The sequence below is a fragment of the Haliotis rubra genome, unplaced genomic scaffold (genome assembly GCF_003918875.1).
Source record: "Haliotis rubra isolate DU_JTF1 unplaced genomic scaffold, ASM391887v1 Scf8, whole genome shotgun sequence".
NCBI classification, from domain to species: domain Eukaryota; kingdom Metazoa; phylum Mollusca; class Gastropoda; order Lepetellida; family Haliotidae; genus Haliotis; species Haliotis rubra.
Window position 1 is genome coordinate 597095 of NW_025767523.1, and position 25622 is coordinate 622716.

The 25622-nt window shown below is 40.1% G+C and overlaps 1 protein-coding gene across 3 annotated transcripts; it reads left to right on the forward strand.

The window, feature by feature from the left end:
* The first annotated feature begins 756 nt into the window (after positions 1-756).
* Positions 757-22581, forward strand: LOC124261407. 3 transcript variants are annotated; one of them, XM_046695722.1, is made up of 5 exons: positions 757-941; positions 10832-10933; positions 12336-13362; positions 17649-17756; positions 18337-22581. In XM_046695722.1, exons 3-5 carry the CDS (start codon positions 12349-12351, stop codon positions 18523-18525), a joined length of 1311 nt encoding a protein of 436 aa, XP_046551678.1. In that variant the 5' UTR covers positions 757-941; positions 10832-10933; positions 12336-12348; the 3' UTR covers positions 18526-22581. The 3 variants fall into 3 exon arrangements, with proteins under 3 accessions (XP_046551678.1, XP_046551681.1, XP_046551679.1); XM_046695725.1 differs by lacking the exon at positions 757-941 and adding an exon at positions 5376-5456; XM_046695723.1 differs by lacking the exon at positions 757-941 and adding an exon at positions 6548-6633.
* Positions 22582-25622: the final 3041 nt, after the last annotated feature.

Below are 25622 nucleotides of genomic sequence, written 5' to 3' on the forward strand. Positions count from 1 at the left end.
CAATTTAAACATAAACACTTGAAATGTGCTATTTTGTTGCTTTATTTGACGCGGGCGTATCGATTTCAGAATGAACGTATTGTCAAACTGAAATTTATTGACTTAAAACTGAATTATGATTATTATGTTCCAAAAGCGTGATCAGACGAACGACAGAAAGAAAATATACTGATTGAAATATACGTGTACCAAGGTTTTTACCATGTGTCTCATTATTTTGAAAGCCAAGCTGAGGCTGCCATAGCAACTGCGACATTGATAATACCTGTTGCGGGGCTTCACCATGTGTGTGCGCGCATGTTCAGAATAATGACTTATGACCCTTATAAATAGGCGTGTCTGGTCACGCGTCATGTACATCCCGCAAAAGTTGACCTATGCAAAGGTTATAGTTCAAGGTCGTTCACTGATAGGGCCGCACGAGTGGAGCAGCGCGATCGCGTGGTAGGGGAATCCCCTCAGATTAGAAACTCTGGAAAAACCCAGACTCCTTCGATGTGCTTCGTTATTGTCAATTTATTGCTGCAAATATCCTTATAAACAGTACATACAATTATATTTGCCTGCTTAAATATACAAATGAGGGTTACGACGTGTTTTAATACTTTGATCTGATCTAGATCATATGGGATTTCCCAGTTATTCTGTCGATATTACTGTCGACCTCGATGGACAATACCCACGCGTTCTGTGGAATGAGAATTATGGTCTGTAAACCATTTTATTTTTAACCCAAGTGAATTTTCCTTGACTTCTTAATTGATTTGTCGTGTTTTACATGTACTTTCGATAATTTTTGAGACAAAACTTATATTCACACTGTGCTAGAGGTTACTTAACTAGGGAATTCCCCAGAAAATTTCCCTCCGTCCTGCGTGTGTGTGGGTGTTCTGGGATAGGCTTTGAGGAGCGGACTTTCAGTATGGAGCCTGAGCACTGAGGTAATATATATTTCACGGTCAAGCCAACTTCGGATCTGTCCATAGTAATACACGTTATATTTGACTTCACACCACAGTGAGTTCTATATATAGATGAACAGATGACGTCATTACCTGACGCTCCAGAGAGACGGCCATGTTTCACGTACTTTGACACTCAAACATATATTTTAGAAAGGTTTAACCTTCGAGATGTAGTTTATTATAAACTTTTCTTGATATATTTGGGAATAGGTTTATTTGTACTCAATTAAATAAACAGCATATTTCTATCTGGAGCAATGAAATGATCCGATATTTATGGTTAATTGAACAGGAATATGGGAGTGATACCTATGCAGTAACTAACATAAAAACTACTCTCTTAAGTCTGAACTTACACAGACTGTCGATGTGGTCAGTGATTTGAACTTCAGCACGACTGGTGTTAGATTTTCGATTTATATAAAAGTATCGATCAACTTAATATCTGGGGTGCGGAAGGATTTCATAACAAAGGTCACCAACAGAAATCATTGTATACGTGTCAACCGACATATACAGCACTGTCGTCTAACATACCTCACCTCGTCTAACATACCTTGTCGTACAAGGAATCTGTGATCACGACAGCTGGTCTATAGTTAGGATACATTCAAGGAGCCGGTCGTTGCCCATCAATTTTATCATTGAAGATCAATATCGGATATTGAAAAAACATATGTAAAACATATTTCAACTGGACGGTTTTAATATTTTTATTCATTTGGTGTCATTTATACATCTTTTGATTCTGTGGTCAATATAACATTTTAAAACGGTCGAGCATCGGGAAAAGACACGTGAAAACTCTCTGTCTTTCTAATCACAGATGTATTGCATTCATGAATGAAATCTCACACACATTCTAAACGTATGGGCATAGTACACACAAACACTGATACATATGTGTTCGTACATGAACACATGCACATGCATAAACACATAAGACATCCACTCACCGACACATATGCTTTCATACATGAACATATGTAGATTAATTTTCATACACACTTACTCATATACATATATATATATATATCACACCTGTGAAATATACATACTGAAATTCACAAACTCAGGCACTGATAAACACGTATAATTTATATATACAAACATATTTATATGACTGACCCTCATAAGTATTTAGCTGTATGTTAATACAAGCACGGACATTCTGAATCCTTTAAGAATAACAAGCATAGTATACGTTTTTTCAGTATGTGCATTGAATCAACATCGGACTTGTCATATATATCACAAAAGGACGTATTCACATTATCAATATGCATGTAGATATATGAGACCTTGCAATTGTTTCCTGTGCTCCCAACATCAGAGCAGAGTCTGATCTCGTAAAGTAATACGGGCGGTCACCCAGCGCAAACACTCTCACAACTCGCATCGGCAACCAGTTATCAAGTTGATAATGTCAGGCGTTATTTAATAGGTATATAGAGTATCAGAGTATTCATCTAGGCCTTTTCAAAAGCCTGCTGATATTCTACTTTCGTTTTGAACCAATACAAAATGGCGGACCTGTTACTGTTTACAGACAGCACATTTGATAATTAACATTGATCAGATGAAATGGATATTTAGGAAAAACAATATACTATTTTTGCAATGATTAAACCGAGGTGAATTACCAATCTGAAGTGCTCACGTAGCGGCGTCGTCTAAAGAAGGCGTATTAGTTTGAAGGACAAGCAGATCCGGGTGAAGAGGTCGCATTGTTCAGGAAGTCGTAATGACCCGGATCATACTTATTCGTAGCCGTGAAATGATACATGCAATATTATGCAGATAGTTGAGTCTGTCTGAGGACTTGGTGTTGTCGTGTTGGCAGATTATTGACGGCATGTTGTTACTATGCTACATGATGCAATGGCATTTGTAACGGCGTTGAACCAGAAAATCCATTACGTGCGAGTGGCGGATATTATGAAATGTACTGAATTCATAAAGTATTGACTGTGATTGCCGTGGTCTGCATACTGGGTGATGTCGGTGCACTGATGTTGATGTTTGAGTTGAGATGGAGATGATGTTAGTGGGGATGGAGATGGTGATGGTGTAGAAAGCGGAAGTTGAAGTACACGATCGGATCGTAAGTCGTGGCAATGCCAAGGGTGGGTTTGAGATGGAACTCGGCTAATACTAGTATGGGAATGTAGAGCGACCCTGATGTTTAAGGGATGTTGGTTTTAGTGAACGATTTTAATGTCAAAGGTGCATGTTGGGATTATTTAGGCATCGGTTGTGGTTAAATTGGGTGTTACGATGACTGAGGGAGCGATTGTGATGTTAAAGGTTGGTTTTCACATGTGAAGAGGGAGAAATTGTGATGTTAAAGGTGGGTGTTGGATGTGACTATGGGACCGCTTGTGATGTCAAAGGCGGGTGCTGTGATGTGATTAGGGAGAGGTTGTGATGTTAAAGGTGGGTGTTGGGATGTGACTATGGGACCGCTTGTGATGTTAAAGGTGGGTGTTGGGATGTGACTATGGGACCGCTTGTGATGTTAAAGGCGGGTGCTGTGATGTGATTAGGGAGAGGTTGTGATGTTAAAGGTGTTAAAAGGTGTTGGGATGTGACTATGGGACCGCTTGTGATGTTAAAGGCGGGTGTTGTGATGTGATTATGGGACGCTTGTGATGTTAAAGGTGGGTGTTGGGATGTGACTATGGGACCGCTTGTGATGTTAAAGGCGGGTGCTGTGATGTGATTAGGGAGAGGTTGTGATGTTAAAGGTGGGTGTTGGGATGTGACTATGGGACCGCTTGTGATGTTAAAGGTGGGTGTTGGGATGTGACTATGGGACCGCTTGTGATGTTAAAGGTGGGTGTTGGGATGTGACTATGGGACCGCTTGTGATGTTAAAGGTGGTGTTGGGATGTGACTATGGGACCGCTTGTGATGTTAAAGGTGATGGTGTTGGGATGTGACTGTGATGTTAAAGGTAGGTGTTGGGATGTGACTATGGGATGGGACCGCTTGTGATGTCAAAGGTGGGTGCTGTGGTGGGTGTGATTATGAGAGGCTTGTGATGTTAAAGGTGGGTGATGGATGTGACCAGAGAGAGGTTGTGATGTTAAAGGTGGGTGATAGGATGTGACCATGCAGCGCTTGTGATGTTAAAGGTGGGTGTTGGGATGTGACTATGGGACCGCTTGTGATGTTAAAGGTGGGTGTTGGGATGTGACTATGGGACCGCTTGTGATGTTAAAGGTAGGTGTTGGGATGTGACTATGGGACCGCTTGTGATGTTAAAGGTGGGTGTTGGGATGTGATTAGGGAGAGGTTGTGATGTTAAAGGTGGGTGTTGGGATGTGACTATGGGACCGCTTGTGATGTTAAAGGCGGGTGCTGTGGATGTGATTAGGGGAGGTTGTGATGTTAAAGGTGGGTGTTGGGATGTGACTATGGGACCGCTTGTGATGTTAAAGGCGGGTGCTGTGATGTGATTAGGGGGAGGTTGTGATGTTAAAGGTGGGTGTTGGGATGTGACTATGGGACCGCTTGTGATGTTAAAGGCGGGGGTGTTAAAGGCTGTGATGTTAAAGGTGGGTGTTGGGATGTGAGGGACCGCTTGTGATGTTAAAGTGATGTTAGGTTAAGGTGGTTAAAGGTGGGTGTTGGGATGTGACTATGGGACCGCTTGTGATGTTAAAGGCGGGTGCTGTGTGGATGTGACTATGTGATTATGTTAGAGGTTGTTGGGATGTTAAAGGTTGGATGTGGCGGGTGGGATGTGACTATGGGACCGCTTGTGATGTTAAAGGGGTGTTGGGATGTGACTATGGGACCGCTTGTGACTATGGGGCGGGTGCTTGTGATGTTAAAGGCGTTAAAGGTGTGCTGTGACTATGATGTGATGTAGGCGGGTGCTGTGGGAGATTAGGGGAGGTTGTGATGTTAAAGGTGGGTGTTGGGATGTGACTATGGGACCGCTTGTGATGTTAAAGGCGGGTGCTGTGATGTGATTAGGGAGAGGTTTGATGTTAAAGGTGGGTGTTGGGATGTGACTATGGGACCGCTTGTGATGTTAAAGGTGGGTGTTGGGATGTGACTATGGGACCGCTTGTGATGTTAAAGGCGGGTGCTGTGATGTGATTAGGGACCGCTTGTGATGTTAAAAGTGTGTGTTGGATGACTGAGGGATTGATTGTGATGTTGAACATAGGTGTTGGGATGTGACCAGGCAGCGACTGGGATGTTAAAGGTAGTTGTTAGAATGCGACTAGGGAATTTCTACCACTGCTAAAAATGAATGTGTGAAGCTGCAATGTAATCGAACTCAATGGACAAAAGCTGGTGCATCGTAGTCCACGCAAGGACAAATCCGGCTTGTGTGTCAAGCATTCCTAGTACACATAACGATATCCGCGTTACACGATAGTTTGAGAAACGCCCATGGCACTTGTTGCTTGCATTCTGAAACAGACAAGTGGAGGGATTAATAATGGCGTATCCACTGTACTATGGTGTTTTCAGGTAGGCGACATTCTCTCATATGTAAATAAATAAACAATTTTGTTCTCATGGTCACCTTAAATGCTTAAATGTAGTTCGAATGTTCACACTCCGACTGTTGCAAGTCTATGTTAAACTAGCCTTTGAGTTACGACAGTTACGATACTCCGACTGTTGCAAGTCTATGTTAAACTAGCCTTGGTGTTACGACAGTTACGATACTCCGACTGTTGCAAGTCTATGTTAAACTAGCCTTGGTGTTACGACAGTTACGATACTCCGACTGTTGCAAGTCTATGTTAAACTAGCCTTGGTGTTACGACAGTTACGATACTCCGACTGTTGCAAGTCTATGTTAAACTAGCCTTGGTGTTACGACAGTTACAACACTCTGACTGTTGCAAGTCGATGTTAAACTAGCCTTTGAGTTGCGACAGTTACGATACTCCGACTGTTGCAAGTCATTGCTAAAGTAGCCTTGGAGTTACAACAATTACGATACTCCGACTGTTGCAAATCTATGTTTAAGTAGCTTCTCAGTTTCGATAGTTGTAGCGCTACTATCCATAGTGAAACAAATACGACCGTGTTACTTCATCCCGGACGTCACGTGGACGGTTGCTTACAATTAAACATTAGCCAAGATTCTGTTAATTAAAGTCCGCCGTAAATATGCAGTCGTTGACCAAGAACCCCATTCACTCATTCCTAGTCTGTCTCACAGTCCCTGAACCACATTAATTTCCCTACTGCCTAGCCCTCTCTGCAGTGCTAAAGCCCTAAATAAAGCAAGTCTAGATTTCCTCAGGTTCTGAATCTCTGGTCTCCCTAGGGCTCCTTTTCAATATAAATGGGCTTGTTTGTTACTATCAAAATTATATATATTCAGAGACTAAGCCTTAGTCTAACTCATTCCCATCAAATGTACTCACAACGAAACTACCCATTGCAAAAACTCATTTCAACAGCATAATAAATCCCCCTCTGTTATCCAGCCGACATGTTCAAATTCCTCAAGAGTTGTCGCGTGTGACTTCTCATTTTGGCTATGCGCCATCCCAGTTGCCAATCAACAGTGAACCGCCATGTCTAAAAATAGGATGACGTGGCACATTCAATTCACAACGCAATAAGGTTACAAGTCCATAACTATTGCTGGCCCCTGTCTTATTCCGGGATGGGTTTCAAATTTCTGCAGGTAACATCTCCAACTGTTGAACAAACGTGTTTAACACCAAAATATGTCCAAAATCTATGCATGGGTCATATGTTCTATGATTTTCTTGTCTTGGTCTGATATTTGACTTTCAAGAGATTCTTGCAATATACTTTGATGCAAAACATTTACAAAACAGTTATATTCGAATTATTGGTACAGCAATGTAATGTTAAAGTTTGTGTTCGAGTATGTTACTATGGTATTACAAACAGCAACTGTGTTCACTGTCACAAAACGTTTAAATCTCTGCGTATATCTCCATCCTCCCACAGTGGCTAGAGGTAAGTATAAAGTGTATAGCACGGTGGTGTAGTGGTTAGCATGCTGGCCCCTCACGCCAAAGGCCCGGGTTCGAATCCCGGTGGAGACACCAAAATTTCTGACCTGGGTCTCATACTGTGTTGTGTCCCTGGGCAAAGCACTTCGTCCACATTGCACTCAGTCCACCCAGCTGTTTAAAATGGGTACCTGAAAAGCGGATGTACGGACCTATACGCTCGCGCTTAGCGCTTAGTAGCAGCTTTGAAAGTACAGTACAACCAGAAATTATTGAGAATTTAAAGATTGTAAATTTTGATTTTTTTTCACTCATTTCCATGCAGATCTCACGGCTCTGGAACATCATGTCAATAAAATTGTATTTTATCACACCGTAAATATACCGAAAATGTAAAGATTTATGCTAAAGACCTTTAATTCTTGATGATGCATTTATTGATTTGTCAGAAACAATCCTACTGGCGTAACTGATGTTATTCCTTTTGATATAAACTTCTGAACTTCTGGAATCTGTTTAGGCCCTTTGAGACTGATTGCTATCTGGCGTTAACGTTTTAAATGCACAGCTTACAACGGATTTACTAAAGCATCTAAAATAAGCTCAAGCTGTGCGAAGAAAGAAAATGTTTTTAATGCGACGCACATTAACATTTTAAGAGTCATGAAACAAGTGGACTTCTCAATACAACCTGGTGGCTGACTGAGTTGTTCATGTTCTCGGGAATCTACAGTACAACCTGAAATTATTGAGAATTTAAAGATTGTAATTTTAAAACACGTATTAAATGTGAATATTAGCAGAACATAACTCCAGATTCAAAGACAGATGAACAGTCAGTATTTTGTCAAGTCACCATGGGCATCAATGCAGGCTTCAATGCGGCGTGGCAAACTACTGATCAAAGAAGTTAGATAGTCGTGGTCCATGCTTTCCCAATATCGGACCACCTCTTCTTTCATTTCAGCAATATTTGTCAGATTTTTCTTATTGACACTTTCCTTCATGAGTCCCCAAACATTTTCTATTGGATTTAGGTCAGGGCTATAGCTTGGCCAATCTAATAATGTCATATTTTGGGTCCGAAACCAGGCCTGTGAATACTTTGAACGAAGTTTTGGGTCGTTGTCCTGCTGTAAAATCCAAAAACTTCCATAGAACACGTGAGCAGATGGAAGTAAATGTCCCTCGAGAATATCTGTGTACCGGTCACTGTTCATATTCCCTTCAAATACACAGAGGGGCGTTGCCCCTAACACAGATATGCCACCCCACGCGTTAAATTTCGGACTGTACTTTGGGCGCTGATACAAAGGTTTTTCAGTTTGTTTGGTCCAGAATTTCAGTGTATTAGGAAACAGCCACACAGAACTTTCTACTGAGAAAATCACATTGTCCCAGTTACAATTTCTATGCTGTAAGCACCAGTTCAACCTTCGCTCCTTTTGTTCAGGTTTCATGATAAGTGATGGAATTCCTCGACTTTTCTGCCAACCCATTGCATGCAGCTCAGTTCTAATTGTCTCCTTACAGACAGCCACAGTTCGACTATCAATCATATCCAGCCTTAAGTTTTCTAAACTCCTTCGTTTGTTTTTAGAAACAAGTATACCAAGCCGCCAGTCAATTTTCTGGGCCTACCTGCGCCTCCCTGGTGCTCAATGCCATATCCATTTGCAATATTTTTCAAAACACGATAAACAGTGGACAAAGGGATGCCTGTTCTACTTGAAATCAGTTTAGCTGATCTGATGTACTTATCATAATACTCTAACATCAACTTCCTCTTCTCTAAATCATCCATACTGAGGATCACTGAAAATGTCGTCTGCTTGCAAGTACACAAAGGGGGATAACTCTTCACAAACTAATGAAAAAGGATTAACGGATTTGTCTCTCTTGAATGAAACCAATCACTTGATAGCTGGTCAAGGTTGTTTTTACTAGAAATCCAATTTAACATATTCCCAAAATTCTCAATAATTTCTGGTCATACTATACAATTCCGTCAGGGTAATAATGTAACGCCAGAGAACAGCATTGCGTTGGATTCTAGGCGCAAAAATTAGCATTATTATTATTATTATTATTATTAGTAGTACTAGTAGGCAGCTGGTTCATACCAACTCTCCCCAGTATGTCCACTGGACAGCCGGTTTGGATAAACTCTGTAGCTATGTCCATTAGGTAGTTGGTTCAGGCCAATCTGTCTTACACTCCCTAAACCTTATTATTTTCCCTTCCGCCCTGCCGTTTCTGCATGCTAAACTAATGAATTAAGACTAGATTTCCTCAGGTTCTGAATCTCTCATATTACTGGGGCATCTTTTCAATTTAAGAGGAGGTATTTGTTTCTATCAAAATTATGTATATTAAGAGACTATGCGTAAGTCTAGTTCAGACCAGCTGCACCAATGTGTTCAGCAGACAGCTAGTTCAGATATTGTTTAACTATGGGAAACTGGTTTGGACCAACTCTACCGCTGTGTCCAGTTGACAGTTGGTTCAGAAAATGGCTGAAGGGTTGATTGCGATTAATCCTCTTGCTGTGATTGTGTTCATGTAGCGCTCTGGACATGCTTTCGTGAGTGGATATGACGCGACAGAAATGTCCATGTCAATGATGATAATGATGTTACGATGATGGTCATCATATACTGCATCACCATGATGATGATGTTACGATGATGATGGCACGATGATCATCATATACTCCATCACCATGATGATGATGTTACGATGATGATGGCACGATGATCATCATATACTCCATCATTATGGTGATGATGTTACGATGATGATGGCACGATGATCATCATATACTCCATCATTATGGTGATGATGTTACGATGATGATGGCACGATGATGATCATCATATACTCCATCACCAAGGTGATGATGGTACGATGATGATGGCACGATGATGATCATCATATACCATCATCCATCACCATCATATACCACCATGATGATGATGTTACATGATGATGGTGATGATGATGATGATGATGATGTTACGATGATGATGGCACGATGATCATCGATGATGATGATGTTACGATGATGATGGCACGATGATCATCATCACCATGATGATGATGATGATGATGTTGATGATGATGGCACGATGATGATCATCATGATCATCATATGTTACACACCATCACTATGATTATGATGTTACGATGATGATGGCACGATGATCATCATCATATATCATTATGGTTGATGATCATCATTATGGTGATGATGTTATGATGATCGATGATGATGGCATGATGATCATCATATACACGATGATGATCATCATCATTATGGTGATGATGTTACGATGATGATGATGATGATGATCATGGTACTGATGTTATCACCATCATATACCCATCACTATGATGATGATGATATGATGATGATGATGGCACGATGATGATGATGATGTACATGATGATATGATACACCATCACCATGATGATGATGATGTTACGATGATGATGATGCGGTGATGATGATCATATACTCATGGTGATGATGATTATGATGGTTACATCATGATGATGATGATGATGATGATGATGATGATGATGATGATGGTGGTACGATGATGATGATGATCATACATGATCGATCATGATTATATCATCACCATATGATGATCATCATATGATCATCATATTCACCATGCACCATGATGATGATGATGATGTTACGATGATGATGGCACGATGATCATTATATACTCCATCATTATGATGATGATGATGATGATGATGGTACGATGATCATCATATACACCATCACTATGATGATGATGATGATCATCATTATCATCACTTTCTCTCTCACTCACAAGTATCTGTATAAACACTCTCTTGTAGTTCATGTATGAAATATGTTTTCAGGTCTGAAGATCCGTTCCGACAGGGCAACCTGTGAAGGACGGCATGTTAGACTCGAGCTCACGCGCAAGGTATCACAGCCCAAACACTTTCAGGAACCCCGAGGTATACTATGTTATTATTTATCTGCACCTTTCCTTCAGTTTTTAGTGATTTAGTGAGATGTTGCTTCGCTACAATGTTTGTATATTTTAATGAAGTATTAAACCAATGAGGCGTTTCTAAGCAAGTGAATTTGTAGAAACTAGGAACAAAACGACAAGGTTCACAAAGTTATTTCTTCGGAAAAAGATGTCGAGAACAACGAGATGTATTCATGTTCTTCTTGCCATCACATAGCACGTAACTACCTCACTGATCCTGTGGATAGCGCACCAGCATTGGGAGACGCGTGTCAGCTGTTCGATCACCGGCCGCTTTATACCAGAAGACTTAAAGTGTTCCACCACATGGCGAGATATCGATACGAGGTGGCCAAATTCAGGATTCCAACACAACACAAAATGTTAGGTGGTGTCAAAAAGACTGCAAGAGCAGAGTTTGATGCTCTGGATGTACACGAGAACCCACATGTTGCTGCAATCGGATAGGACGTCATCCTCATGGCCGATAATGTACGTCCTCAGCGTGCGGAGGTCGTTGATACCAACTTGGAAAAAAGACATATGTCTACCTTGAGTGACCCCAACTTTATTGAACACATTTTAAACGAGGTTAAGATGATCTGTTCTTCCGGAAACTCTACAGGACCTTGGTAATGCTCTTATCGAAGAGGCGGTGAGGTAGCCTAGTAGCTAAAGCGTTGGCACGTCACGCCGAAGACCCGGGTTCGAATCCCCACATGGGTACATTGTGTGAAGCCCATTTCTGGTGTCCCTCGCCGTGATATTGCTGGAATATTGCTAAAAGCGGCGTAAAACCAAACTCAGTCTTATCGAAGAGTGGAACAATCCTCCTTTAGTAAGAATGCACTTTTGGTGCATGAGACGACGCTTCCAGGCTATCGCTTCACGTGGATCCCATACGCGTTACTGAGAGTTATTTGTTTGGACAATGAATTTTTGTGATAGTTTGTCGTTTCGATTTTAGTTCGATACTTTGACCTGTGCTCTAACTGACTATTGTTCACACTTTGTTTGTTGTCATTATATTGTTCATAAATACAAACTTTTCCCCATTTAAATGTCCCTGCGCCGAGTGGTTAAAGCGTTCGCTCGTCACGCCGAAGAGCGGGGTTCGATTCGCTACATTGGTACAATGTGCAAAGCCCATTTTCTGGTGTCCCCTGCTGTTATATTGCTGAAATAATGCTAATAGCGGCGCAAAAATAAACTCATTCACTCACTACCATAAATGTAGTCGTGCGTTTCAGTAAAGTTATAAACGTCGGAGATCTCCTTTTCTCAGACTTGAAACTCGCCATTATATGTTTTGGAATACATTTCAAAGCGGTATTGAACACAACTTAATCACACACTTTGTTGATTATACTTATCATTCCTTTCAGCGGAGGGTGAGAGATGGAAGCACCCCTCCTCAGTGTCTCCTTGAATTTTCTGATGATAGAAATCGAGCAACCTGCTTTTGACGCAGGGATTATTCACCTGATACTGCCCGTCCAGACTACACGTATGTGGGAAGGAGATGATGACATCGACGGTGAAAATACAAAATCAATTCCAACCTTGCCCAGTCTACCTGAGTTTGACAAGATTTTATCTGATGACGTTCCTAGGCGTCGTCGACGATCAAGATCTCCAAAGAAGGTGCAAAAAGTAGCTTCTGGGTCTAAATCTGTGCATAAAGTTAAAAAACATCGACCACTTCTCCCCAAACCAGCGGAGACAACAACCTCATTATCAACTAGTCACTCTCCATCCATTTTTTCTTTGGAATCTTCAGATATATTTGACATATCTGATTTGGAATTCGATACAGAACTCACATCAATATCAATACCTCATGAGCTTTCTGACCTGTATGGTGAGCTCCCGGATCCCCAGCCCGGCACAAGTCTACAAGATGTAACTGTTTTCAGAGAAGTCAAAGAGTCAAAGCCAGAGCAGGAGGAAGATCCAGGCCCAAGTAGCTCAAGCTTTAGTAGGGACATTCCCAGTGATATTCCTCGAATATTGGACCTCGCATCATCCTCCTCAGAGGAATCCCCTGTTTTTGAGCGATCTTCAGACGAGGTTGTTAAGGATTTTGTACACGGAGAAGAACAGGAAGAACGCCAAGAGCCAGGCCCAAGTAGCTCAAGCTTTGGCAAGAAAAGACCCAGTTACATACCTCTTACTTTTGACGTCTCTTCATCGGAGACAGAGGCATCTCCTGGATTTGGGAGAACGTCGGATGAGGTCGTGAAGGTTTTCGTGTACGAGGAAGACCAAGAGGTAAAGCAAGCCGCTGCTGAATCTGAAAAGTCTCAATCAGTTTTGCCGTTGATTAAAGAAGAACTGAGGACCAGGATTCAACTGAAACGACTTATATCCGGGGATGGAGACACAGAACCCGATATTAGAAAACCTTATCAGGTGATTTACTGTTCCATAACTCTTCTCTCCACATTTGCTGATGTAGTCGCTCGTCTCCTCCTTTGAATGTGTCACTACACTTAACGTCACAGCATCACTCTCTACACAATAACACTAAAAGCATAGCTTTAGAATCATACCACTCCATCGGATACCTGAACCCTAATCATAATATAAACATTAAAAGAATTTCAGGTTAACTGCGTGATATGAATGAAATGCACCATAACATACACCTGCATTCCCGTATGCTTTTCATTCCCTCATCTGAAATGACTTTCTCCTTTGTTTCACAGGTAAGTCATCGATAGCTAATGTGTTTATCATATCTAGTTTTGACAGTGCCTTAAATCAATGTATTGCTTGGGCTATTCGTGGAACAGATGACTAGATAAACTGAAGCGATAAAGATGTAGCTCAAACAGCTGTAATATTTTTACTGGACAGACGAAAGAGACGTGTATGGACAGAGGATATATGGGTGCGGTGGGCGAGCTGGCTAAGGCGCCAGGCTAGTGATCCAGCGAGGTTGATGTGTTGGGATCGAGCCCATCTGTGACCTGGTGTAAAAACCTTGGAGTCAACTTTGTGTGCAGACTCTTTCAGTGTTGTCACAACCCCTAGTGTACAGTACACAACCCTGTGCACTTAAAAGAACCCACGAATCCGTTGGTATTTGACCAGATGGTGGCCACATGAATACGTGCAAACACCTAGTTGCGGGTACAGCAACGTTGAGTGAACTTGGACAAAGTACTGTGACTATGTGTCCCAGCCACCCAGCTGTGAATGGGTACCTCGTTAGGATGAGAAAGCCACAATAACTCGGTGCGCCTAGTGGCTGCAAGAGTTGTATGATCCCCAGGGAGTTGATATTGATAATACGATGTGCCATTGAGATTGGCATCCAATGATCGAGAGGAAAATATCAGCGCCTTGAGCATGCACTAGTTGCCTGGATATGTGGGCTATATGAATATCCTAGTATAAAAAGTATAGTATAGTATATTACTGGGTATCACTAAGGATAAACAATGTCTCTTTGAAGTATGACACAGGTGTGCACGACACACAACGAACATTTGTTTCCATGGAAAATAGGAAACTGAATTCATCATGAATGGTCCATTCGTGGTGTTAATATCTTTTTCACTCATTTTGATATCCTCAATATGGCTTGCTGAGGCAAGTGCAACTCACTGTTAAGGCAAATTCTGGGTCAGTTTCGTGCTCGTTGTAGCGCTCTTACAATCTTGTATCTTATATCTTCCAAGACCTCCAACAGGACAACAGTGTCTAACCACGTAAGCTTACATTTGCTCGTGAAAACAGGTAAGTATAGAACTGGAATGTTTTTCAACAACTATTGCTATAGATCTCAAGAACGTTCATGTGATTCCCACTCAGTAAGCTGCTAGCTTTGACAAATGTTGATGTGTTAATTGTTGCAAGTCAAACTGTGATTCAGTGTATATATCGAACACGTAAAGGAGATAAACTCAAAGACGTACACACATAGATGTGAAAGAGGAGAGGAAGAGTTAGCAAGGAAAAAGCGAGACAATGAAAATATGCTTCATATATATTTATCATCTACTACAGTGTACAAACTCGTCCTGACATGAATCACACGGTAATGAAAGGAGGTAATCTCAAGTAGAGCCAACCTTTTAATAAAAGCAAACGGCCTAAAAATGTTAACATGGCTTGACACTGGCATGTAAATGTACTGGTCCCACAAGGTACACCATAGGCGGATCCAGTGTGTGTGTGTGTGTGTGTGTGCGTGCGTGCGTGCGTGCGTGCGTGCGTGTGCGCGCAGGGGTGCGCACCCCCCTTTTGTCCTGAAAGTTTATTGAATAACCATTGAAACTCTCGTGAAAATGAAGTTTGCACCCCTCCTTTCTCAATACTGTGCACCCCCCCTTTCTCAAAAAAGCTGTATCCGGCCCTGTACACTGTGGTTACCATAGGGATGCTCATGGCCCCAGTCTGTTTATCACGTACGTATGGTACATGGGTACAGAGAATGTACAGTAAAATTAGGAGGAGTGTATTACCTTTGGAAACGTGGTAATGTACGTGTCCAAGAGCGTTCGTCGGGGATGCTCTCGGTTGGTAGTTCAGGATGGTGGACAGGAGACGGACGACAAAAGTCAGTGGTAGAATTGAAGACAGCAGCAGTCATGTTTATTATGGTTGGGGAATAATGGTAGAAATGGTAATTAAGATGGAAATCACGTGACAGAACGCACATCGGGACCGAGTGGCCATGTTCCCGATGTGGAGACCCGCTCTGTCACTTACACACATTCAGAAGTCGGACGGCGATTCTTCATCGTCGACGTAGTCGTTGGTGAGGCAACGGCCTTGGCCGACGCCTCGACTAGCCGCACAATCCGTCCGCTTCGGTCGATGATCTGGGCCCGTCTCCTCTCGTCTTGTCTCGACTTTCTGACTGGTCTTCCTGCTTGGTCTCCCTGAGTGACCATGTCAGTCAGGTTTTATACATAGGGACATTACGCCACGTTATGCAAGGTCACTGACCTATGCACATGTACATACGTAAGATATGCCGACGTAGGAAGGTGTTAATTGGGATTTACGGATAGCATGAAGAATTAAGAGTCCTGCCCGGAGGGGGATTTATAATAAGAGGGCTACACCGAATGATTGCTGAATACATAAAAGAGACAAAGGGGATAGAATTTCGGTGCACTTTGGATATATATTGAAACAATTATGTTCTTTGAATATATGAAGTTTTACAGAAACTCATGGAAATGGTTTACTCCATGACATACGTATACCGATTGTTGTATTGACTCAGACTGGAAAAGGGGAATACATATTTCATCCAAAATTACAAATTGTTGCAAGAACCTTTCTGTATCAGCTTCAAACAAAACCAGATTATCACGAGGCATGTGATCGGTTTATCAGATGTTAGAAGGTTTGGATTCAAAAGAGCTAATACTGTATTCATTGATAACGCTTTTGCAGTATTGTAACTAGTAATGTGACGTTCTGTCATTTACTTGTCAGACATCAACATTTCATGAACTCTGGATCATTTCTGGTGTTGATTTGACAAAGGCTTTCAAAGAAAGGGTTATCTCCTTAATCTCTCCCTAGTGACAATGAACCATGCTGAAACGATTCCAGTATTTTATGGAATATTTAGAATGTCCGCTACTAAGCATTTCGCTATTACACAATATATTTTCTGTGTGGGGATCTGTCAACTCTTGTGTATTAATAATGATCTTTCTGAGTTTCGATTTTGGATAGGACATTCATTTCATCTACCCTCATGCAAAGACGATTGTCTTTCAGTTATCTGCTGTGTGTGCATCAACGCATAACACATCATTGCAACCATGTTGCATTAGGACAAAAAAGTTGGGGCTACTTTTCGGATAGTTTCGTTACATTAATTATGCTGTTGGACAACATACGTTTTCAGACACTATTTCAGAGGAGAAAAAGGAAAATCCGTATTTCAATACTCAATCTCATCTATACTGTCCAGGCTCTAGATCTACATTAGGACCAACAAAATATGGCCAAGGTAATGCGCTATCACCTAACCGAATAGGATTGGTGGACATCAAGACTCCATTTTATAGATTGTAAAATGTCTCTCCAATGGTATTCTTGAATAGAATTTTCATGCATTCTCAAAACAGTTGACCCGTGAACGTCCGGGTTTGAATGAACCTTCAGGAACCCATGTTTGTCGTAAGAGTCGACTAACGGGATCGGGTGGTCAGGCTCACTGGCTTGGTTAACACATGTCATCGTTTCCTAATTGCGTAGATCGATGCTCATGCTGTTGATGACTGGATTGTCTGGTCCAGACTCGATTATTTCCAGACCGCGCCATATAGCTGGAATATTGCTGAGTGCGGCGTAAAACTAAACTCACTCACTCACTCACTCACTCACTCAAAGCAGTTACTTGTTGATGTTTTGAAACTTCCAGCAAGCATTATCATCTTTTTATGAACCACGAATAGGACAAAATGATTTTCCCAGGAGATAGCACTGCTCGCCAAACCATCAATATGATGGCATCACATTTGCAGCTTCACAGTCAAGAATACGATACGTCCACAATATTGAAATGCCAGCACAAATTTCATCTGTGAAGATTTTTCACAGAAAACAGAAAGCTTCATATGATAATTGTAGTTGTAGGCTTCTATAGTGTATGTAACAAGCCTAAAGTCCTACCACCTCCTTACTTGATCTCACTAGGAATTCTTTTGTTACAACTTTATTAGATGACATTAGATGAACTGAAAAAGCGAGAGAGAAAGAAGGAACAGAACAGAAGGGCCGCTCTGCGATCAAGACTGAAACAAACAACTCAAGAGAGCGAGATCATACAGGTAGATATCGGCACTGTACAACTTAGTTCTTTGTCAGTGCACCGAGTGGTGATTTTGAATTAGTGTAGTTCATTGCCAGATTAGACGTTTTAATTCATTGGGTGAACAGGACTCGGTGACTTTTCGTGACTGCATGCAACGTATCCAACGCCGTAGCTCGTTGCGCATAAGGTCAATCACTGCATTGTCTAGTTCAGAGTTTATATGCAGCCGTCTTGTAGCTGTAATATTGCTCATTCCGACGTGAAACAAGAAGAACAAACAAATATTTTCTGCGATGTGAATAAAGAATTACCTTTCTCCATGAATCTAAGCTAACAAAGGAAAAAGATGTGCAGATAGACGAAGAATAAATACTATTAATAGTTTTTCTCGGTTATTGAGGTAGCATTTTCAAATTTTTATCGACATCCAAATTGTAGTTTAATAGAAGCTTGGAGCTGATGGATTTGAACCTTCAGCTATGCTAAGTTTAAGGAACTTAGTCAAAAGAGATATGTAATTGTAATTATAAAAAGAACAATCGAACTGTAATCAGAAACTTACTTATCAATTTACTTTGAATCTATTGCTTCAACAGAGACACAGTGATCAGCTGATACAGAATGAGGAACTGGAAAAACAAAAAGAAGAATTGAAAAAAGAACGAAATCTTTTGATCAAGTATCTTGAGCATCATTTCAGTACTGGATGTGAGCTGCCTCGTTGTGCCACAGATGTGGAACAACTCCAAAATATCCTCAAGGGTTTACATCAACAACGACGTTGATGGCGTCTCCAGCAAATAATTATGTTCAAATCTTTACATTCAAGTCCAACCATGAACGTAGATACCTTCCGCTATGTTTCACGTTTTTCACATGAATGTCTTTATTCTAAAGTAGGTGTCTTAACTTCGAATTTTGTGCGCAGTTTAAGTAATAATACCGGTATTTATGAAACAGGAGATAGATATATATTTTACACGTGTAATGCTGTAGGAACTGTATTACACGAAATTTGTTTTCTGAAGAAACCATTCATACGTATCTTACTAGTGTAATGATGAAAAAACTGCATAGCACTGTAAAGATTTGTAATCTTAAAATATATGTTTTCAGCGTGAGTGCTGAACAGAATGCCATTCTCAGGGATAACGGTATGAATCAATTTTCACCAATTTTATAAACAGACAAAGAAGAATGTTCCAAATGAAGTCGACTTGGATTCTAAAAGGTTCAAGAGACCAGAAGCAGAACGAAGACAAGGATAAAGGGGGCGATGAGAAGAGGGCAAATCCCGGTCATGGGAGCCCAGTCGCGAGTTACTTTATCCTGCAACTGCAACTACCAATTCTTCAACTACATCAGATACCAGATAGCAGGGCAGTTTTAATGGGCTGTCCAGGGTCTCGACAACAACAGAAGAGGGCCACCAGAAGGAACAACAGAGGCTTCCTGAGTTCAGCCGTCAGAGGGACTGACCATTTACTTGTCAGGGACTGGGAGGGCATGCAGCAGGAAAGACTTTTAGGCCTGGGGACAAATTATTTTCCAGTCATTTCATTCCAGATTATCAAATGGTCAGCTGCCTTGACTTCATCTTGGTATCCATGGTATAGTTATAATGTTACAATTATTTGTCAAACGATGACTACATGTATAACATGATTGCCATATGGCTGATGTACATGTACTGCATTTTGTCCGAATAGTTATTTCAAATGATATCTGATAAGACGGGTTTATTTCCATAAGTATATACATACATGATCTGCAGGTGTTTGAAGGATTGTCTTGTCAAGGCTGCAGGTTATAGGCTGCCGTCGTATGGCGTTGTGTGTCGATGGCAAAAGAGGCTTACCTTTATGCAGTTTTGGGTTCCCCTTTCGCGAACACATGGTGTCAGTAATTTTCAAAAATCAATTCATATTGTTTTCAACACACGTTTTGACCCGTGAAGATCCGGGTTAGAATTGATCTTCAGTCACCCGTAAGAGGCGACTGACGGGATCGGGTGGTCAGGCTCGCTGACTTGGTTGACACATGTCTTCGTATCCCAATTGCCTAGATCGATGCGCATGCTGTTGATCACTGGATTGTCTGGTCCAGACTCGATTATTCCTGAGTGCTGTGTAAAACTTAACTCACTCACTCAATACACTTTTGCCTTTTAGACCAAGTGGGATCTGTTTCGGTTGGTAACAGAAACTTATTGTTCTCCGGATTCGTCGTATTATACTCAGAGATGGAGCCATCGTGCGATAAAGAACTGTATCAAATAAGCCTTTGTTACTCATAATACAGAATGCCACTGTAAGTTATAGTGTTTCTTTATGTCATACACTACTCGTTCAAATGAACAGCTGATTAAAAATTCGTTCATGTTCAACTGATGAATATGAACAAGAAACATCACGAAGGCTTGGCAATGGCTAGTTTTAGTTGAAAGCTTCTGGTTTGATTTGGACATAGTTCCAGCAGCATCCTGGATGGTACCTTGGATGATGTGGATGCGGATCTTCTTGAATAGTATTGTTTGGTATTGGGATGTATATGGGAATTTGGCAATGGATCTTTATATAATCATATATATTGGTCTATTGGTGATTTGGTCAACTTCATCGTAGAAAACAGTACCTTCATTTAAAACACATGATAGAAACATGGTCGCATATAAACCACAACGTAGTAATACCCTTTCATGCCATTTTTCTTTACACAAATATTTAATAAAATATTTCAATATTATTTTAATAATATTGATTATATATCTTTAATCATTACACAATTAAATATATATAATCAAATATTACACAATGAAAGGTATATAATTCAATATAATTTTGTAATGGTATTTTTAAAATTATCTTGTATAAAATGTTACTATTAGAGTAAGCAATATTAGTGCATGATTCGATCCATGTTACGAAGACAATATTCGTATCAAGTTGTTTATGTGAAGGTAATATCTTCGAAAGGGGCGCCCTGTGTGAAGTGTGTTATTTGATAAAGGATAATGCATCAACATCGTGCAACACCCATATTGTTGCTGAAGTTCTAAACCCCAGTTCTCTTCCCTTTCTGTCCCACGTAATAACATTGGCGCTATTGTTTTGTAAATCAGGTAGTATCATTTGAGTCTCCAAATAAAAGAACATATGTTGTTGTGGCCTGTTAGCACGAAACAATATGTCTCAGGAGTAAACAGAGGAACTTTATTGTATTGGTAAATTCATTTTCTTGATGTTTGTTCATTGTGTTGTGTGTGTTCTTTGATTTCACATACATTAAAGTTTGAGTCCAGGTAAGGAAAATTAAGAAAGTGTTCGAATTGACGGTATCCTCTTAAAGAATGTTATGCAGAGCCTTTGGATTGTCATTTTTCTTAGTTTTACCAAGTTCCAAACTTAATAACGACATGAGTTATTTTACAGACTGACTGATTCTACAAACATGCTCACGAACTGGGATAATATGCATGTAAAAGGAAATATGTATGGTAGAAACGATAGTACAAAGCGGTAAAATCTCAATTTAACTCATTTAATAACTAATTTATAACTCATTATAATATTCTAACCTGTGTTTGTGTTTTACCTCGGGTACTTCAACTTTTCTATTTAGACTGTAACATACTTTTACAAATTAATTTCAATTGATAACTTTCCTTAAGTTAGTCAAAAGGCGTTATTGCCAATTGTATTCTATTCACAATAAAAGAATAATTCTTATCGAGCTAGTAATGGAAGAAACGGATGGATTTTCAAATAATAATTGATGTCAGGTTGGTCAAGGTATGTGGTAGGAGGGGTGATAATACCACTCTTCAATGTTCTTCTACCAGCCATACGATAGATAATGGACGTATGGACAGTGCTCAGTAAGTGCAACATCATATTTGGTTTTCTGGTTTAGGGCTGTTTGGTTTTCTGGTTTGATATTGACAACATTCTAACGTTTAATATCTGGTTCGAAAGTTAGTTCGAAATGTAGGTTAAAAATGACAAAATGTTCTACTGAGCTGTTTTCATAATAGAGTAGGGTGTCAGGAAGCAGGTTTGTGGGTGGTTATTACAAGGTTCATTTGTTATAGTTCTTGTAGTCTTAATAGTATGTTTTGGAAGATTTTAGTTCGAAATGCAGGTTAAAAATAGCAAAATGTTTTATCATTTTCATAATAGTGTAGGAACTCGGGAAGCAGGTTTGTGGGTGGTTATCGCAAGGATCCATGCGTTATATTTCTTTTTGTCTTAATAGTATGTTTTGTCACAGGAACGGATTTGATGTTGAATCGGTGGGAATATAGTCTTTCAATATTTGCATGATCAAATACATTCGAATTTATACAAAATAATCAGTGTACACAACATATCTATCAAACGGCTGTGTTATTCGACAAGCATCTAGGCATATGTGCCAAGTTGTACCTATGCATACCATTTACGTAAGTCGATCCTCACTGAAAGTATTGGCATAAAGAGTCCCTTTTATGACGTTGAGGTTTTATCCTCCGCACGTGCCATATCTGTTAGCATCATGTTTCCTAATTTCTTAATTTGAACAAACTTGACGATTTCCGTTTTTTACACTTGGAGTGGAGTCCTTTTAAGAGACACTATCACAAAGTAACTCGCATGTGCCTTCGAATATCTAACGACATTACGCATGATCTTATCAAAGTTAACGGTCATCTTCGAATCTAACCACCTGTGAAGGTCCGGGTTAGAATATTGATCTTTAGTAACCTATGCCTGTCGTAAGAGGCAACTAACGGGATCAGGTGGTCAGGCTCGCTGACTTGGTTGACACATGTCATCGGTTCCCAATTGCGCAGATCGATGCTCATGCTGTTGATCACTGGATTATCTGGTCCAGACTCGATTATTTACAGACGGCCGCCATATAGCTGGAATATTGCTGAGTGCGGCGTAAAACTAAACTCACTCATTCACACACCCTCGAATCTAACTGTCGTGATGTTGCTAGAATATTGCTAAGAGCAACGTAAAACTAAACTCACTCACTTCGGATCTTAAAAAAACATAGTTTTCACTTACACCCGGTTTCGATTCTGGGCTTCAGTTTTTAATCCCATTCTGGTGTTCCCCGTCGTGGTATTGCTGGAATAGGGGCCGTGGCGGTAGTCTCGTCCGCTCGTCACACCGAAGACCCGGGTTCGATTTCCCACATGGGTACAATGTGTGAAGCCCATTTCTGGTGTCCCCCGCCGTGATATTGCTGGAATATTGCTAAAAGCGGCGTAAAACTAAACTCACTCACTCACTATTGCTGGAATTTTGCTAAAAAACATATTCCCTCACTCAAGACATTCAGCACCATTTTCTGTGTTCCGACTTCTCTAAAGGGACATTACATTCTCCTGCTCGGAAGTGACTTCCCTCTATATTGTGACATTGTGATAAGATATCCCGACTTCGTTATAATGGGATTTCCCCAAACAGACCTGGACCTCGTTATTCCAATATCTCCATATATCCGGACTTTTTATACTGGAATTTTGTTAAATTCCGCTTCCGTAACACTATAACAGATGGTGAATGTTTTTTGTTTTGTTTTATTTGGTGAATGTTGATATTTACCATTCACACCCAGTATTACGAGGTCGTATGGGAACGGATGTAGGCGATGACGACGTCGACAGCTAATGTACAAGATCCTTAAGGGCACTCACTAGAAATATTTATTCTCTTTCATTATAAAAATAATCGTTACATGATTTGTTTGTACATGAAAGTTGTGTCGTGAATCGACCAAATGAGAACATTTTCATTTTGAGAAAACTTGCATTTGCAACATATTTTGAATTTGTGTTAAAATATGTTAACTGTTTCATATTTTTCTTGAAGGCGGTGTTTTAAAATAGGGCAAATTATGTGTTGATTATGTAATTCTTCCTTTTCAGATGACGTATATTCTATTTTTGTATCGGAATGAAATGAATGACTGTTGTTTATATCACTTATGATGTTTTTATTCTCTTTGATTCGATCATGTTTGATTTGTTTTTGTTTAAGTATTTTAGATTTGTGTCAGTCACTAAATATTCACCAGAAATATCAAATCAGTTAGTTACTACTTTGATTACTGCACTATGAAGAGACAAAGAAACAGACGAAGCAAAGAAAGAGACGAAACATTGAGAAGAAAATATAACTATTGCATTAATTCTCAGGAGTATTTAGAAATTGACTCTTTCCAAACAGTTGTAACGTCCTTTAAATCATATACACACGTTCGGAAGACATGTAGCCCGGTTAACAAATTGTCAGGGTCCATACTTACCATTTTTCACTATATAGTCAACGTTCTAATCATGGAAACCTTGCATTTACAATCGTTGATATTTTAGAGAACGTATCTCCATACACATATATCGCACAGAATATTACTGTGTTGCTTTATTTACGTCAACAGGTGTCGGTGTGAGTTATTTCACCCTTCAACGGATGCGTTTTTGTGAAAGACATGGTGAATGGTAGAGCAATAGACTCAGTGGCATATACAAGCAATAAAACAGACATGTACACTAAACGCCAAAAGAAACGTTACCCTCCTTCCTTAATGACGGAGGTACCTATCTTCAGTTGGCGTTGTGATGCGTGGACGTCCACTTCTTGGTCTGTCTACGATGACCCCAGTCTCTCTGAAGCCCTGAATAAGTCTTAAGCTTTATAACCGTGATTCGGGGGCATCCGAGGGCGTTGGCAACAGCATTGTATGTCGACCCCATCTGCACCATTCCAATGGCTTTTTCTCCCTCTTCAGCTGTTAATCGTGGCATATTTCTCGTGTTTGTGTATTCTAGGCTCTCTTCATACCTTATAGAATCATTCCACATGTGAAATGGATGCAAATACTGCTTGAATACTGCTGCATTTTGGCGATAGATATTGCTATGTGTAAACAGAAAATGGAAAGATGTTACTTTGCAAGCAGAAATGTTAACAAAGATAATTTTAGATGTTCCTAAACATATTTTCACAATATCAAAGACACGTTTTACTTGTTTTCACTAATGCAAATCGGCAGAAAATGTTTTAAAAGACTGAAATCATAGGAATGATTATTTTACAATTTTACACACTCTACAACAATTGTTTCATGCTTTAATAGTTGAAACATGGTGACTTTAAATGGTTTACCATTGTCCCAAAGAAGAATTTTATTTCAACCTCTCTTTTGGGCATCAAAATCATTGTTAATGGCTTATTTCGGCATGGACGAAAATAGGACAATTTAACTCTTCTGAAAAAGATGCATTTCACTTAAATATGAATGCATTTTAGAATTTTTTTTCGTGATTTGCATAAAGCTGTGTTAAGCTTTTTTGTAAACTAATACCTTCTAACGTATCTTTGATAGTTTCAAGTAATTCATAAAGGCAGGAGGGTAACGTTTCTTTTGGCGTTTAGTGTATATTCCTTCATTTGCGTGAGACAGACACCCAGAGATCTGTATTTCTCTGAGTGTCTCTGCTATTCTAAAGTTGGTCTATTCATTGTGAATTTCAAGCATTGTCTGATTTCTGTATCCCAAAAGACAAGACGTTTCGAAGGCATAATCATTCAGCCGCGCTATTAAATAATGATGGGTATTTAATGAACACTGTCGTTTCTGAGCGCCATGCAAACTAAATTCACAAGGATGTTCAAAGGGAGCAGGTAGAAATAAGTAGGTAGAAATTTTCGATTTGAACGGTAAATAGATGAAGCCTGATGTTCGATTTGCATAAAGACTCACATATCTTTGGTTTGTGTCTAACACAACCTCCTCAGATCTTTCAACAGGTGTGTGTGTGTTTGTGGGTGTGTGTGTGTTAACCTATCGAATTTCAACAAGACACTAGGCCATGTTTATACTTTTA